The 18,123-nt window shown below is 43.9% G+C and overlaps 1 protein-coding gene across 5 annotated transcripts in view; it reads left to right on the forward strand.

Annotated features, from left to right (window-relative positions):
- The window catches only part of ARHGEF28 (Rho guanine nucleotide exchange factor 28), a 524,944-nt gene that overhangs the window by 240,510 nt on the left and 266,311 nt on the right, over positions 1-18,123 (forward strand). For all 5 annotated transcript variants that reach the window (XM_033929274.1, XM_033929277.1, XM_033929278.1 and 2 more), the window contains one exon: positions 6,022-6,202. In XM_033929274.1, the coding sequence (XP_033785165.1) occupies positions 6,022-6,202 (181 nt within the window). The remainder of the gene's footprint in view (positions 1-6,021; positions 6,203-18,123) is intronic.

An 18,123-nucleotide genomic window follows, 5' to 3' on the forward strand; every position in this document is an offset into this window, starting at 1 on the left:
TCCTATTCAAAATCGGCCTAAACTAAACCCCGATTCTGTAAGCGTCGTCCATGTTACAGACGCGGGTTAGAGAATTGGGTTAGATTAGACACGGCCCGCTACACTTATCGCGGCAAGGGATCTCTCTGCTGCTATAAGTATAGCGGGCCGTGGCCCCCTGACCGATCACTGGCAGGAGGGTGCCCAAACCCTCCTGCCCGAAGACGCACCCCCCCCGACACTACCGCCCGCCCCCCCCGACATTACCGATCTCCCCCCCCCCGACAATATCTATCGCTGGCAGGAGGGTGCCCAATCCCTCCTGCCCGAAGACGCACCCCCCCCCGGCGCTAACAACCCCCAAACCTCCACTCCACCAAACCTGTTCTTACGGTGAGATGGGTCCAGCCGGCAGGCACGCCTTGTCGAAATGAGGCGGGCCCGCCCCTTCCCGGCCCATCCCGCCGAAGCCTAAGGCCTGATTGGCCCAGGCTCTAGAAGCCTGGACCAATCAGGCCTTAGGCATAGCGGGTCCGCCCATCCCCACTTAATCTAAGGCCTGATTGGCCAATCAGACCTTAGACTTAGTGGGGATGGGCGGACCTGCTATGCCTAAGGCCTGATTAGTCCAGGCTTCTAGAGCCTGGGCCAATCAGGCCTTAGGCTTCGGCGGGAAGGGGCAGGCCCGCCTCATTTCGACAAGGCGTGCCTGCCGGCTGGACGTGCAAGACCCATCTCGCCATAAGAACAGGTTTGGTGGAGTGGAGGTTTGGGGGTTGTTAGCGCCGGGGGGGGGTGCGTCTTCGGGCAGGAGGGATTGGGCACCCTCCTGCCAGCGATCGATATTGTCGGGGGGGGGGAGATCGGTAATGTCGGGGGGGGGCGGTCGGTAGTGTCGGGAGGGTGCGTCTTCGGGCAGGAGGGATTGGGCACCCTCCTTCCAGTGATCGGACAGGCCGCGGCCCGCTATACTTATAGCGGCAGAGAGATCCCTTGCCGCGATAAATATAGCGGCCACGTCTACTTACAATGTAGACCAGCATTTTGCTGGCCTACATTTTAAGCTTCTCCTCTATTAGGGAGATGCGTAGGGCCGCCTAGGTTCAGCCTAAGGCCCGCCTAAGGCCCTTAGATGAGCTTAGGCATCTTGCGGGTCTCCCTAGGCTCCCGGAGGCGCCTTCAGGCCTGCCTGGGGAGCATTTTTTTTTTTTTAAACGTGCATCCCGATTGGCTGATTAGACAGCTGTAGGACGCCTACAGCTGCCTAAAATCGGGATGCACTTTGGAGAATCAGGGCCATAGTGTAGATGGCCTTTTTCTGAAGGCTAGATATTTGTGGTTCCATTGTGAGAGTGTCGTCTAAGATGCAGCCTAGTACCCTGGTGGATTTTTCTATTATGAGAGAGATGCCTGATGAGAGAGTGAGGTTAGAGATGACATTCTGTTGTGCGGTGCAGAAACCAATGGCTTTGGTCTTAGTGACGTTCAGTTTCAACTTGTTGTTTGTTGCCCAGGTTTGAATTTTATCTATATTGTTTGACATTTTTTTTGGCATTATTAGGATGGTTATGGGATGAGGAGGAGGATGTCGTCAGCATAAAATAGAACAGTTTCATCTTCCATTTTGATGTGTCCTAGCGAGCTCTTGAATAAATTGAATAGGATTGGGGATAATGGGGAGCTTTGTGGGATGCCACAGAATGCCTTCCAAAGGTTGGAGTATGATTCTTGCCTTTTGACCAAGTATTCGCAATTTTGTAGGAAATCGGTGAACCAATTCAGTACAGTCCCTGTTATTCCGATTTCTGAGAGTTTGGTTAGGAGTAATTGGTGGTCCACTGAGTCGAAGGCTGCAGAGATATCAAATTGGAGTAATATTGCCTGATGACCCGAGCTTAGCAACTGTTTGATTTTAGTTTTTAGAGTGATGAGGAGCTCTTTGCTGTGCTTTTTTCGGAAGCCTTATTGGGGTGTGTGAAGGCAGGAGTGTTGCTCTATGTATGAGGCTAGCTGCTTGCTGACATGGGACTCAAGGATTTTAGTGAGGATCGGACTGCCCACAATTGGTCTGTAGTTGGATGTTATGGAGAGGTCTGCTTGGGCTGTTTTTGGTATAGGAGTTAAGGCTATTTTGCCCATTTCTTTTGGTAGATGCCCTTGGTTCAAGGAACTATTTAATAGGTTGGTGAGCCAGTTAATGATATGATGTGGAGCTGCTGAAAGAAGGTATGGAGAGCAGTTGTCTAGGGGGCTTCTTCATAAGGCTAGCTTTGATATTAGTTTATTGGTATGTGGGATGGAAAGGTTAGTGAATGAAGATCAGATCTGGTCTGCTTTTATGGGTTCGGTGTATTCCATATAATTATGTTGGGGAGTGTTTGAATGACAGTTATCAGGCAAGTTATAACTGTACTATCGGTGAAGGAATCAAGATGGCGTCGGAGTGAGTCGAGTTATTAGGTGGCTCCTGCTCTGTTCGGCAATTCTTCAAGTTTTCTACAAGAAATTTACCTGTTATGCCTAAGCGCAGGGGAAAGCAGAGGAGTGTGCTTCCTGCCTCCTCCTCCACTTCATTGACTCGGCAAGCGGCAATAACATCTTATGCCGTTCCAGTTGGTGAGGGCGTATCTGCTGACCGAGGAGGGCAGACCTCGGTCTTGGAAGGCGACGTTTCGCTTAGCCCTTTCGGGCCTGGAGTACCTCCGCGTCCCGGGATGATGTCGGGGACACCCTCAGACGTACAGGAAGCGCCAGAATTGACGTCTCTGGCGGCGCTGCAGGTTTCACCCCTGACCCCGGATGGGAATTACAGCTTGCTGACTCCTTTGCAGTCAGCATTGAGCTTCGGAGGATCTGGAAGTCAGCGGGAGGCTGGGAAGGTGGAGGCGGATCCCTTGGTGGAGTCCCCCGGAATAACTACCCCTGCTCCCCTGATTAAACCAGCGGTGATTGACATGGAGGCATTATGGAGTGCTATGGAGACTTTACACAAGGTATGCTCCCAAATTGTACTTTCTACACAAAATACTAATAGTAAACTTAATACTTTTGAAGAGAAACTTCAGCAACAGTCTAATAGAATGGACAAATTGGAGAAATCTGTGGCAGATGGGAAGATTACCACTAATTTACAATTCAAGGAGAAAGCCTTACTTGCCAGGAAAATTGAGAACTTGGAAAATGCTAAGAGGAACTTAAACCTGAGATTTTTAAACTTTCCTTTTTCCAAGTTTCAATCTCCCAGGGATCTATTTCAGTCCTTTTTGAATACCGTCCTGAAATTTCCTGAAAATAATATGCCACCATTACAAAAGATATATTACCTAAATTTACCAAAGGAGGACAAAAATAAAGGGAATGCTATACCAGGAGAATTGGATCTCACTGGTATGCTGGAGACATCTCAAGAAGATATAACGAATAGAGCCACTTTATTGGTAACTTTTGTCTTTCTTCAAGATAAGGAAGCAATTCTTCGCCTATTCTATAGGACTGATAAGGTGGAATTTCATGGATTAAAAATTTCCATATTTCCTGATGTATCTAAATGGACACAAGCCAGACGTAAGAAGTTTTTGGCTTGTCGTCAGTCTGTTTTGAGTTTAGGGGCAACCTTTCAATTACGTTTCCCCTGTAAATGCTGTATTACTTATCAGAGTAATAGATATATCTTTTATGAACCCGATCAATTGCAGTTTTTTCTTGAAGGTAAAGTAACTACAAGAATTCCAGACACCTCCATGGAATCAGCCCAGCAGGCCATTAGTTAAATAAATCCAACTGCACTCTGTTATTTGTATTAATTTAGTTTATTTCCTGGAACCAACTACCCTTGGAAGTGATTGATTCCTTCTCCTCCCAGATTGTGGACTTTACTCATAGTTACTATGTGATATTATTTTATAATTAATATTTTTTTTTCCTATTGGATTGTTAAATTTCCTTCAAGCATTGATTGAATGTTAACTGTAAAAGTATAAATAAAAAAATTATAACTGTACTATCCAGTCCCACGTCCCAGCTCCTGCCTTAGCTGGATCCCAAGAAGCCCGTATCTCTCTTTTCATAGGCTTTTCACATAGAGTGAGTTATGTGGCTTGGGGTGACTTTCATCATTTGGAGTCAATATAGAAATAATTATTGTTATTCCATAACTAAAGTGTGTTGTGTGCATATTAACTGTGAAGAGAGCGTGAGCTGGTAAGAGTAGAGTTCTATCTGTAGGGTGGATTTTATTTTGCTCTTCAGAATTTTCAGTTGTGTTAAGATATCATTTCCAATTTCCTATCAGGTAAATAAGTGATATAAAAAAATACTTTATTGAAACCTGAAATTCTATCTGTTGGCAGAGTTTGTAGGTGAATTCTATGTGAAAGACAGAGATAGTCTGCCTCTATTATAAGGGAAAATTTATTCTTGAGGCAGAAAAATATTCATACTTTTTCTGTGTTGCATCACAGTAGGTTAATAAAGAGTTACTTTGTGTGTATGCGGCTAGGAGCAGACTGCATGGGAGGAGAGACAAGGGGAGGAGGGAGCGGGCAGACTACCTTCCTTAGAGGATAAGTTAGCTTTATTTATTTGGTGGTTTGTTAGACATTTTGTTTCCCTGCAACTTCTAGTTTGTGCCAAGGAGTTACTTTCTCACATTTATCTCCTGTACCCGAGTGACTTTGTTCAAAGTGAAAACCCCTCTCTCCCCATTGCCTGAATGTCTATACTGTAACAGGCTTGGCTTCATTTTCCCTTTACAAAGAGACAGGGCACAAAAATAATTTACCACAGGAGACTCTTATAGTCCCTGAAGGGGGGGTGGGAAATAAGGAACAGCACAACAGATGATTCCATTATTCTGTTGGGCCTGATCCGTGGTACGGTGGTAAGTTCGCAGATGGTTTACAGTACGTCTAGGAAACGTCTGATCAGAGATGAACTTATAGCCACCACCCAAATTAAACTAGAACAACATATAGGTACCGATGTCTGAAAGTTCAGGGCCTGAAAATATACCTGTAAATTACATTCACTGGAATGTGGCTAATTGCTAAAATAAATGTAAACAAATTATTATAGTGACACTTAGCCGAGTCCCAACCATCCCTTTGAAATTCATTATATATAGGAGCAGGTTTGATTGTTTTGTCCTGTGTTTTCCTGCTTTCATACTCTTAGAAGGACAGATGTAAGTTATGCGCCACCGTTCCTCTGGTGCAAAAGAGGCACCAGATTTTCATCATTGTGGCACTCAGATTTTTATTGATAAATCTGGTACACCTTCTGTAGCAAAACAAAACCCACGCACGACTGCAAGAAATGACACCATCTTCCTTGTGTGGTAAACTGATGCAAGGAAGATCTCAAGTGGATCTTGCAAGTATTTTCCTGTCATTGTCTTCTGACAGCATTTGGACATGCTTATATTTCCGCCAGAAAAAATAAATACAATCCTCACCTCTCCCCTTTAAAAAAAAATTATTTAAAAAGATCTTGTTTTGCGGTATGTTTTTCTTTTGTACAGGAATTTGCATGGACATCCAATTTGTTGGAATTATGCATACTTCTGTGCACATGATACAAAGGCTTACTACTTTGGCCCACGTTATTATGAATGTCGCGTTTGTTTGTAACACATGAAACAATGCAAGGCTCCCTTGAGGCGTACTCTGTTTTTCTCACTGATAGGCAAATAAAACGTCTTAGTGCCAGTTCGCTCTTGCTAGTGTAAGCTCTGTGGCTGCATTAACATGAAATACTGTAAGTTCAACAAAAGGAAATTAGATCTGCAGGTAATAGAGTCCTGTTTTACTTCACATCATATTAAGTATGGACTATTGTTTTGCCTTTAAGCACTCAGGTTGTAAATAGCAAAAAATATTTTGTGCTGAGAAAATCCCACAGTTGAGCAGCTGTGATTCGCCTTCCCATGCGATTGGTTGCTAAATGTTCATCTTGTTTCTCTGGCTGAATACTCGTTATCCAGACCGGGAACCGCTTGGGTCTTGCGGCTCTGTAACATGTGACTTAAGTGTTGTGTTGTTTCAGTTCTCAGGACACGCCATTCTCTGCCTGCTGTAGAGCCACGATCAGTGAGCATGCTGTCCTGCAGTTCTGCCACAGCTCGGGAGCTCTGATGCTGTCATTCAGCCACATGGCAGAATATTCACTGGAATCTGACATACAGCTGCTCAGGAAGTACTTGGGTGACACAGCTTTCCTTTCCAAGGTATGTGCTACTTGTACTGAGGCCGTGCCTCATCAGTGTTGTGCACTTATTTCAAACAGTTTTCTTTGGTAGTTGTTTTTCCCGGCAAAATATAAAAACGTCAGTTCAGTAACTGGGCGCCTGTGTGTACTAGTGCTGCCCGATTCAGGGAAAATTTTTTCGATTCGATTCAGTTCAGCCTACTGAATCGATTTTTTGATTCAGTTTGATTTTCCCACCCAATCGGTCATTTTTTTCAAACTTCATGGCAGGTTTATTTTTTAGCCTTTCCACCCATCTCATCCTTTGCACTCTCCAATCCCACGCCGCCCCTGTGGTGTAAACAAATTAAACAAAAATCTTTTCCTCTCTCTGTTAGGTCCTAGCTCACACTCGCTGTCTAACACCAGCTCTGGCAGGATACACATTTCAAATCTGACATATTGTAATCACAATTTAGAAAATAGAATTATTTTTTTCTACCTTCCATTGACATATCCAACATTGTTTCCTTCCCTCTGTCTATCATCTTTCTCTCTCTCCCTACTTTGTGCCCTGGGACAAACCTCTCTATTTCCCTCTATGCAACATCTTTCCCTTCCTTTCCTCCACCCCAATTCTTCCTCTCTCCTTTCTCCCCATATGAAGGATTTCTCCCTCACTCCTTTCTGCCTCTTTGTTTCATCTCTCCCTTTCTTTCCTTCACTCCAATTCTTCCTCTTTCCTTTCTCCTCCCATGTGCAGCATCTTTCCTCCCCTCCCACCCATCCCCTTGTGCAGCAAGGCGGGGGGTGGGTCAGAGCTGGACCAGAAGATATTTGCGGTATTTCACCATTCGTGGTCCGGCTCTGCCCCTATCCCCCGCAAATCCGGAGGGAGAAGTGTAATACTATTATTCTGGGGGTGGGGTCAGGGGCAGAGAGCTTGGGCAGGTTGCGGTGGAGCCTTGGCAGGGGTATTCAGTTGATATTTATTAAACTTAGGGGGTACTTGGCTTGAAGAAGTTGAGAAACACTGCTGTACATGATCAGAAATGCCTTTTCTGAGTTCTGAGAGAGCTAATCTGACCATGGTGCTGTCAAATGATATTACCACTGTTGGTCTATGAAGAACAGTACTTCTCAGAAAACTATGTTTCTTCCTACCTTGAAATTAGGGGCATTTAGTTGGTATAATGCAAGTTTTGGCCATGAAGTAAGCACGGTGTCTGAACTGTAAGATGAGGATTGTTCTTGGGCAGAGATTGAAAACCTGTACAACAAGGGGGTTGGGAGGTGGTGGAGAGGAGGTTAATACTAACAAGACACGATAATGTAGCAATTGTTGTCAAAGCAGGAGGATTAAAGTTCTGGCTGCTACCCATCATCTCCTCCTCCAAACCAGCCTTAAAATTTGTTTTAAATTTGTTTTTATTTCATAGGTAGTTAGAGAGTCTTTCGGGCAGGGAGCCCGTTGGAACCTTTTCATAGCACATAATAAGGAGTTGGTGACAGCATGATAGATAAAGGGACATCTAAGCAGCAGTGGCTGTAATATAATTTCCTTTGAAGCTGTAGCACAAATTGAGATAAGAAACAGTAGAAGGAAAAAGTACTAAAGGAGGCCATATATATTAAGGCACATTAAAGCTTTCAGAATAATTCATGTTAAGTGATTATTTTATTGGGGTTGATATTTCAGTGTGGTTTTAGCAAGCAGGAGAGGCTCCTGAACACTTCTGAGCAGGCCGTCCCTAGATTCTAGCCATGCTTAATTGCACAGGGATGCCGAGCTTCTGTTATGACCGCCGCTGCATTCCCTGGTTGGTGATGGCATGGTCCAGGGGTAAAGTCGGAGAGGAATTGGGAGTTACGAGGGCTCTAGTGCTATTCAGCGCATAGATAACACGGCACGTAGGACCACACAAAAGGCAGTCCTAACCTTTCCTGGTTAGTGATGTGGGAATGTGGCCTAGTGGTTACAGCTACAACCTCAGCACTCAAATCCCAAGCTTAAGACCATGGTCAAGTCAAGTCCAAAACAAAGAATGCTGTGGAGTTTGATGTTGCTGATGCAGGCTTTACGCTGGTAAGTCCAATCTTTTCAAGTCCCCGTTGCTTGAGGTTCATTGATCGTTCTCGCCTATTTTGGTACAACTAGCTGCCTAGGGTGCTTAAAGTGTATTTATCTCTTACTGCACAAGATATCAGTGATTTAGACTCGCTTTGGATTAAATACGTGGCAGAGCGTAATAAAAAAAAAGTCTAAGTCCCCTTTTGGCCTGAGGCCCTAAACGCAGAAAGTAGCCGGAGGGAAAATGTCCATTCTCAAAAAAAAAAGAGTCTTTCGGGCAGGGCCCATGTGCCTCAGGCCGCGCCCCCAGGTGGGACCTAAGGCTCCAGGGCATATTCTGATTGGCCCACGCGCCTTAGGCCCCACCAGTAGGCGGAGCTTTAGGATGGATGGGCCAATCCGGCCTCATTCCTTCGTTGGCTGCCTGCCGGACAGGCGGGTTTGGCTCCCGTCTGTCCGGCCAACTACCAAAGGTACGGGGAAGGGGGGTGGGGGGGTCGTGGGGGTCGCTAGGGGGATCGCGGGTCGGCTGGGGGGGCGGTCGGAGGTTCTTGGGGGGGGCGGTCGTTGGGGGGAGGGGGGTTTGCGTCGAGGGCAGGAGGGCCTAGGATCCCTCCTGCCCGTAATGTAGTGTGAGGTGGGGGTAGGGGGTCGCCGTGGCCAGAAGGGTTTGGGCTCCCTCCTGGCCCGATATTGTTGGGGAGTTGGCGGTCCTTCGGGGTGGGGGTGCGAGTGGTGAGGGTGCGAGCGTCCTTCCGGATGATGAATCGGGCGTCGGGCGGGGTGTGAAATATGTAAAAAAAATTTTGTATACCGCGCTCAGGCATATAACGCGCGAAGGGTATGCGCGGTACGTAAAAACGCGTATAACGCGCGCGTTATATCCGTGAAAATACGGTAATATTTGGTCCAGCACAGCTGTGGTGCAGCAGTACTGCTTCACCTAATCCGCGTTTCTCTTAAAATATGATTTAACGTCAAAGATAATGCAGTATGCAGTAGTTAGAGAATTCCAAAGTTTTTACCGTATGCATATTTTCCCCATTGAACATCTATTAAGATACCTTATTTTAACTTGTTATTTTTTGGAGTATAGGTCTATACCTTGTCTTTTTAAGGCCGTAGGTCGTCATATCCACCAAATTCTTTGGAGAGACCAGTCTGGTATGTAATCCCCCTTCTAGTTTACATTCTCATCAGTCATACCACCTCGGCCACTTAGCTAAAAATGCTTGTTACCCCACATCTGCATGGTTCATACTTGCGGTTTGTCTATTTTTATTGTATAATACACCTTTGGTATTTACCAGATGACCACTGGAGAGATTGTTATGACCCTCCCCCAGTGGTCACTAACTTCCTCCCACCCCACAAAGATCTGAATGAAACAGTACAGACCTGTCTCTAGAACAGCAGCACATGGTTTGGGAAAGCCTAGTAGAGCAGCACACAGGTTTCATAAGTAGCCTGGTAGATAGGCTAGTAAACCATAGAGAGGAGGACAGAGGCCCATAAGCCACTCTAACCACTACATGTATGCTGGAAAGTGTGAGGCCACCAAAACCCTGCTATACTGCCATATAGTTGCCCTTGCAGCCGTAAGGGTTATATTGGGGTGGTGGAGAGGTGGGTATAGTGGGTTTTGGGGCGTTTTGGAAGGCTCAGCATAAATGATAAAGGAGTTATAGTGAGATGTACATCTGGCACCCTTTGTATGAAGTTCACAGCAGTGCCATTTAAGGTGCCTCACTGATCTGTTAGCATGTCTATGTGCCCAGTCCATTAAAATGCTGATTAAATGACGGAGATTAGGACATTATGAAGCAGGAAATTTTTTGTGGTTGAAATGGTGAATAAAGTTGGATATTCTGGTGACCAAGACGTCCAAGTAGATGAATTAAAAAAACAGTTCAGGCTTTGAAAATGGCTATTTGTATGCCCTTGACTTTGGATGGCTTGCAGAAAACGTCCAATGTTTGACTTAGACGCACTATCGAAAATTCACCTCTTAAACTTCAAAATGCTAAGGCTCATAATTTTAAGGCAAGAATGCTATATGAACAGTAATGTAATGTAACATTGGACAAAGTTTGGATAGGTTACTGGAGGAAAAGCCCATAGTCTGTTAATGACAGATCATGGGGGAAGCCACTGCTTGCCCTGGGATCAGTAGCATGGAATGTTGCTACTATTTGGGTTTCTGGCAGGTACTTGTGACTTTGATTGACCTCTGTAGAAAAAGGATATTGGGCTAGATGGGCCATTGATATGACCCAGTCAGTATAGCTATTCTTATGTTTTATTGAAATACCTGCAATTTCTTCTCAACTATGTCTGTTTCAGTTGTTACCTAAAATGGAAAAGTATAATACAAAATTACTGTAGCTGATAACAATATTATTTATTTATTAGGATTTATTGACCCCCCCCCTCCCCTTTATGAAAAGATTCACTCAAGGTGGTGTAAAGCAGGTACTGTTTAACATAAAACTTATAATTTTAACATAAAACAACTTAAAACTTATAATTTTGTTAACAGCATAACAATAATAAAATGACCAAATATAAACATAAATTCTATTACAGAGGTAAACTTGGAAACAGCATTTTTAAACACAGTAAAGGTAATAAGATTAATATGAAACAGTATCAGAAATATGCATATTTAACAGCACTGTAGAAAAGTCATATAACCAATATGATAAATGTCATACAGTAAAAATGATGTAATGGATAACATGGAAAAACATTCAAATAACATAGGTATAAAACAATGTCAGCATGATAGCAATGAAACACTTAATAAGTGTACATTAGGACAATTGACTAATATAGATATGATGTTAATGCTCTTCCTACAATACAATGACATATTTTACTATGTAGCCAGGGGCCAAGTGCAGATATATAAAAGATATAGTGGAATTAGACAAGAAACAGAGAAGGCAATGAAAATGATAAAAGGGATGGAACAACTTCCCGACGAGGAAAGGCTATAGCAGTTAAGGATCTTCTGTTTGGAGAAGAGAGAGCTCAGGGGTGATATGATAGAGGTCTATAAAATACTGAGGGGAGTGGAAAGGGTAGATGTGGATCGCTTGCTCACTCTTTCCAAAAATATTAGGACCACTAGGGGGCATGTGATGAAGCTTCTAAGTAGTAGATTTAAAACAAAAAGGAGAAAATATTTCTTCACTTGACTGTGGAATTCATTGCTGGAGAATGTGGTGAAATCAGCTTAGCAGGGTTTAAAAAAAGGTTTGGATAATTTCCTAAAAGAGAAGTCCATAGGCCATTATTGAGATGGCTTAGGGGAATTCACTGCTTATTCCTAGGATAAGCAGCATAAAATCTGTTTTACTTCTTGAGATCTAGCTAGGTACTTGGGACCTGGGTTGACCAGTGTTGGAAACAGGATACTAGTCTTGATGGACCTTTCATCTGTCCCAGTATGGCAATTCTTTATGTTCTTATAACAAGATAGGTAGTACAAAGTCAATTAGGTTAAATAGATGGGTGACTAAACAAGGCAAGCTCTTTATATAGTTAAGATATAAGTTACAGTTTGTGTAGCAAGCTAGTCCAGGTACAGCACGCATGTTTAGTTAGTCACCCTGTGTATTAAAGGCTTCGGAGAAGTAGAGATAGTCAAGTTAGATGTAGCCCATCTGAGAGTAATTTCTGAGAAGTCTCAATGTTGGGTATTAAATCGTACAGTTTCTTTTGATGAGGGTACAGACAGTGATGTTCCCTAAGAGGACCTTAGACGCCTCAATAGTGTGTAGAAAGCTAACTTATTGTTTAAGTACTGTGGTCCATTTTGTCTGAGGTCCTTGAAAATTAAACATAAGAGTTTTAAAGTTAACAAGTTAAGGTACCGGTAGCTAGTTTAGTTTTTGCAGGAAGGGTGTGATGTGGTCAGGCTGCTTTTAGCCTTCAATCGGTCGTGCTGAAACATTCTGAATTAGTTGGAACTGGCACCAATTCTTTTTAGTTTGATAAGTGTTCAGGGCATTACAATAGCACAAAATTACAGATAAAAAATATTTATAGAAAGTTCTGGAGGCAGATAAATCACTCCAAAGCGGGCTGATGTAGATAGTTACTGCAGGCAGAAAAGTACAGTTATCAAGCAGTTTAGATGTAGAAAGGGTTTTGCACTGAAGTTAATTTGCACAGTAGACATCAGTGTACACCATATTAAAATGCATGGTAAGTAGCCTTTTATTTAACTTGCAGCAATACAAAGCTGTGTACTGATCTCTGCTCTGTGGGCACAATGTGAGAAATCTACCACCAAGTCTGAGGCTGCATAGAGAACCCCCACGTCCTGAACACCCTGCCTCTAAATAGCCTTCTGCATCAGCCCTTTCTCCCTCTTCCTAACCCAACACAACTTCCCTGCATCGGTATACAAAAAAGAATCACTGGTAGTCTGCTAGCCCCCCTTCATTCCATGGCCCAACCCACCTGCCTCAAAATACAAAACAAAACAAAACAAATCTCTGCTAGTTTAGTGGTCCTCTTCCCTCCTTCCCCACAACCAGACCACCCCCCCTCCCTTGAACCAATTTACAAAAAAAATTCCCGAGTGTCTAGTGGTACCTCCCACCCCTGAATCTTTCCCAAAGCTCCCACAAGGCATATCAGGAAAAGTGGCAGGAATGAAGCCCACTTGCTCCTGCCTCCAGCACTTCTGCCTTGGAAATTGGTAGCACCCAGCCCCACTCGGTGCATTCTCCAGTGATGCATCAAGCAGGATCAGTATGCCAAGTAAGAGAAAATTTCCCTCATTTGGTTCACTGACTCCCAATGATGCTTCCCAAGATGCACTGAGCAGAGTTAAGTGCTGCCTTTTCCAATATGACAGCAATGGAGGCACAAGTGAATGGGCATCGGCCTTTGGAGGGGGGGGGAGCTCTGAGAACCCAGGGAAGGGGTGGGTTGGGGTTGCCATTAGACACCAGGGAACTTTTAAGTAGTGGGGAGAGGAGGTTGAGTCTGTAGGTGGGTGCCTCAAAACACCAGGGATTTTTGTTAATGATGTGGTCCCTATTCACAAAAGTGGTCACAGGGATGAAGCAGGAAACTACAGGCCTCACTTCGGTTGTTGGAAAAATAATGGAAGTGTTGCTGAAAGAAAGGATAGTGTACTTCCTTGAATCTAATGGGTTACAGGATCCGAGGCAACATGGCTTTACAAAAGGTAAATCGTGCCAAACGAACCTGATTGAATTATTTGATTGGGTGACCAGAGAGCTGGATCGAGGACATTTGCTAGATGTAATTTACTTAGATTTCAGCAAAGCCTTTGATACGGTTCCTCATAGGAGGCTGTTGAACAAACTTGAAGGGCTGAAGTTAGGACCCAAAGTGGTGAACTGGGTTAGAAACTGGCTGTCGGATAGACGCCAGAGGGTGGTGGTTAATGGAAGTCGCTCAGAGGAAGGAAAGGTGAGTAATGGAGTCCCTCAGGATTCGGTGCTGGAGCCGATCCTGTTCAATATGTTTGTGAGTGACATTACTGAAGGATAAGAAGGAAAAGTGTGCCTTTTTGCAGATGATACCAAGATTTGTAACAGAGTAGACACCGAAGAGGGAGTGGAAAATATGAAAAAGGATCTGCAAAAGTTAGAGGAATGGTCTAATGCCTGGCAACTAAAATTCAATGCAAAGAAATGCAGAGTAATGCATTTGGGGATTAATAATCAGAGGGAACCGTATATGCTGGGAGGTGAGAAGCTGATATGCACGGACGGGGAGAGGGACCTTGGGGTAATAGTGTCCGAAGAGCTAAAGGTGAAAAAACAGTGTGACAAGGCAGTGGCTGCCGCCAGAAGGATGCTGGGCCCTATAAAGAGAGGCGTAGCCAGTAGAAGGAAGAAGGTGTTGATGCCCCTGTACAGGTCATTGGTGAGGCCCCACTTGGAGTATTGTGTTCAGTTTTGGAGACCGTATCTGACAAAGGACATAAGAAGACTTGAGGCGGTCCAGAGGAGGGCGACAAAAATGATAGGAGGCTTGTGCCAGAAGATGTATGAGGAGAGACTGGAAGCCCTGAATATGTATATCCTAAAGGAAAGGAGGGACAGGGGAGATATGATTCAGACGTTCAAATACTTGAAGGGTATTAACGCAGAACAAAATCTTTTCCGGAGAAAGGAAAATGGTAAAACCAGAGGACATAATTTGAGGTTGATGGGTGGTAGATTCAAGAGCAATGTTAGGAAATTCTACTTTACGGAGAGGGTGTTGGATGTCTGGAATGCGTTCCCGAGAGAGGTGGTGGAGAGGAAAACGGTGACTGAGTTCAAAGAAGCGTGGGATGAACACAGAGGATCTAGAATCAGAAAATAATATTAAATATTGAACTAAGGCCAGTACTGGGCAGACTTGCACGGTCTGTGCCTGTATATGGCCATTTGGGGGAGGATGGGCTGGAGAGGGCTTCAATGGCTGGGAGGGTTTAGATGGGATGGAGTAGGTTTTAACAGAGATTTTGGCAGTTGGAACCCAAGCACAGTACTGGGTAGAGCTTTGGATACTTGCCCAGAAATAGCTAAGAAGTAAAAATTTAAATTGAATCAGGTTGGGCAGACTGAATGGAACATTCGGGTCTTTATCTGCCATCATCTACTACGTTACTATGTATTCTTATGTTAAGTAGTGGAGGAGGGGGAGGCCGTAGACTTCCAAGGCTTCTAATTTTAACTTTAGGGGCAGGACATTATGAATTAGGTTGATTTGGGGGCAGGAGAGGAGGCTTCTAGACTACCAGGAATTATCTGACAACGTTTTTTTTAAGTCAATCTTTCTCTCGGTGCAGAAGCCAAGCACTACTACTACTCCTGCACTGATAGAAAGGGGATTTGATAATGAGCTATGGGTTCCTGTGGCAGTAATTTGCATGGTCTTTGTTTACTGATGTTAATTTTATGGTAGAATCTGCAGGCTGAGTCAATATTGTCATACTGCTTTTTGAATCAACCTCTGGTTTAGCTACATTGCAATATGAAACAGGATTGCGTTTCCCAACAAATTATTCCACTATGTATCACCAGTCAGCAATGTATAGAAACATAGAAACATGACGGCAGATAAAGGCCAAATGGCCCATCTAGTCTGCCCATCCGCAGTAACCATTATCTCTTACTCTGTCCGAGAGATCTTATGTGCCTATCTCAAGCCCTCTTGAATTCAGACACAGTCTCTGTTTCCACCACCTCTTCTGGGAGATTGTTCCACGCATCTACCACCCTTTCTGTAAAAAAGTATTTCTTCAGATTACTCTGGAGCCTATCACCTCTTAACTTCATCCTATGCCCTCTTATTTCAGAGTTTCCTTTCAAATGAAATAGACTCGACTCATGCACATTTACATTATGTATTTAAATGTCTCTATCATATCTCCCCTCTCCTGCCTTTCCTCCAAAGTATACAGATTGAGATCTTTAAGTCTGTCCCCATACTCCTTATGATGAAGACCACGCACCATTTTAGTAGCCTTCCTCTGGACCGACTCCATCCTTTTTATATCTTTTTGAAGGTGCGGCCTCCAGAATTTTACATAATATTTTACATGAGGTCTCACCAGAGTCTTATACAGAGGCATCAATACCTCCTTTTTCCTACTGGCCATACTTCTCCCTATGCAACCTAGCATACTTCTAGCTTTTGCCGTCACCTTTTCAACCTGTTTGGCCACCTTAGGATCATCACATGCAATCACACCCAAGTCCCGCTCTTCTGTCGTGCACATAAGTTCTTCACCCTCTAAACTGTACCATTCCCTCTGGGTTTTGCAGCCCAAATGCATGACGTTGCATTTCTTAGCATTAAATTTTAGCTGCCAAATTTCAGACCATTCTTCAAGCTTTGCCAGATCTTTCTTCATGTTATTCACACCATCCGGCGTGTCTACTCTATTGCAGATTTTGGTATCATCCGCAAAGAGGCAAATCTTACCCGACAACCCTTCAGCAATATCATTTATAAAAATGTTAAAAAGAACAGGCCCAAGAACAGAACCTTGAGGCACACCACTGGTAACCTTCCTTTCCTTAGAGCAATCTTCATTGATCATTACCCTCTTGTCACCTTCCACTCAACCAGTTCCTGACCCAGCCCATCACTTTACAGTCTTTCAAAGAAGCAAATCCATGGGAAGTATTTACTAAGGAAATGCTATAAACAGAATCAACAAGGAAAAAAATTACTAAAGAACTTAAGTTTTACTAAAGTGTTTTGTGAAAAATTGTATCAAAATAAGAGGCATCAGGTATATAAGGCATCGGGTCCTGGAGAGAAGTCTTTTACATTTAGTAATGATAAAAATGTAGAAAACTGTGAGGTAGATATATAGCAGTTTTTAAGTCACTTTTAGCTGCAGACTGAATTAATCCTTGCTATTCAATGTTGGGGTCTGTTTGATCACCTGAAAGTTTACAGGGCACTGGCTAATAATATACTGATCAGTGCCTGATTAGCTCAGCAGAGAAGGTTAGGACAACCTTTTTGATGTCCTAATTTTATTACACAAAAAGCAGTGGGAACGGATAATGAGCACGCTACGTAGGATCACCGATGTAAAAGAGTCTTGTTTATTCCAATAAAAGGACAGTTTATATATGTCCTTTTATTGCAATAAACAAGACTCTTTTACATCAGTGATCCTACGTGGAGTGTTCATTGTCTGTTCCTACTGCTTTTTGTGTGCTTTTATACCCGTGGGTTTTTTGTCTTGTTGGACTTTTGTTGTTTGTCCTAATTTTATCTGCATACTTATCTGATTAGTGGACTGAATATCATTGCTGACTGATTACATTCTGGCTCCGCCCAAGTGCCACCCTCGGACTTTTCCAGCACTAACTGGACAGTGCCCGGGCAGTCACAGGAAGTATTCAGCAGATGCTATTTATAGAATCACACCTAATGGCGCCAAAGCAGTCTTAGACGCTGGTAGGTGTTGAAACCTTAGGCGCATTCCCATTTAGGCCAGGGTTTTCTTGGCCTAAATGAGTGCATCTGTTAGCCGCCTACCAATGGCTAAGTTAAGCCAAGCCCAAAATCCACCCCAAATCTGCCACTCACCATGCCTACTTGCTGGTAGGCGCTTTTCTGTAGATGCCTATCTTGAAGTGGTAGGTGCCTACTGGCTAATTACATTTTTTAAATTGTTTTTTTTTTTTAATGGCACTTTCAGTTATCACCACCAATAAAGCCAATTAAGAAAATTAAGTTAGGTGCCTAGATTGGCTAGGCATGCATCGTTAGGCATCATTTATAGAATCTGGGCCTATATTCTTAAATGCCACTGAATATTGCCAGAGGGCCAGCTCAGTGTCTCCTGCTCAGCTAAACTATTTTGAATATCAAGCCCTTTAAATTTATGGATAGGACCGATGATTGAAAAAAGGAGCATTGGTGACAATTAGTTGCATATAACAGATATCACTGTGCTGGGTGTGATTAGGGTTACCAGATTTTTGTCCAGAGAAACCCAAATACATGGCCCTGCCCTGTTCTACCCCCTACCCACGCCCCATTCTGTCTCCAGCCCTGCTGTGTTCTGCCTCTAGTCCCGCCCCCGCAAAGCCTCATCTTTGTTTTCTGACCTCCAGACCGCATCTGGAGAGTCTCCGAGCATGTGCGGATGCGTGTAACGTCATCCGCGCATGCTCAGAGGCCCTCCAGATGTGGTCGGGAGGTAGGGGCTTTCCAAAATCCGGATAAACTACTGGGTTTTGGAAAGTCCGTCCGGGCACCCAGACAGTGCTCTAAAAAGAGGACATGTCTGGGTTTTCCCAGACATCTGGTAACCCTACGTATGATGGTCCTTATCACTGATGATTTTTTCATTTAATAACTCCTTTTCTGAGACTGAGGCCCTC

Source organism: Geotrypetes seraphini, chromosome 1 (assembly GCF_902459505.1).
Source record: "Geotrypetes seraphini chromosome 1, aGeoSer1.1, whole genome shotgun sequence".
Taxonomy (NCBI): Eukaryota; Metazoa; Chordata; class Amphibia; order Gymnophiona; family Dermophiidae; genus Geotrypetes; species Geotrypetes seraphini.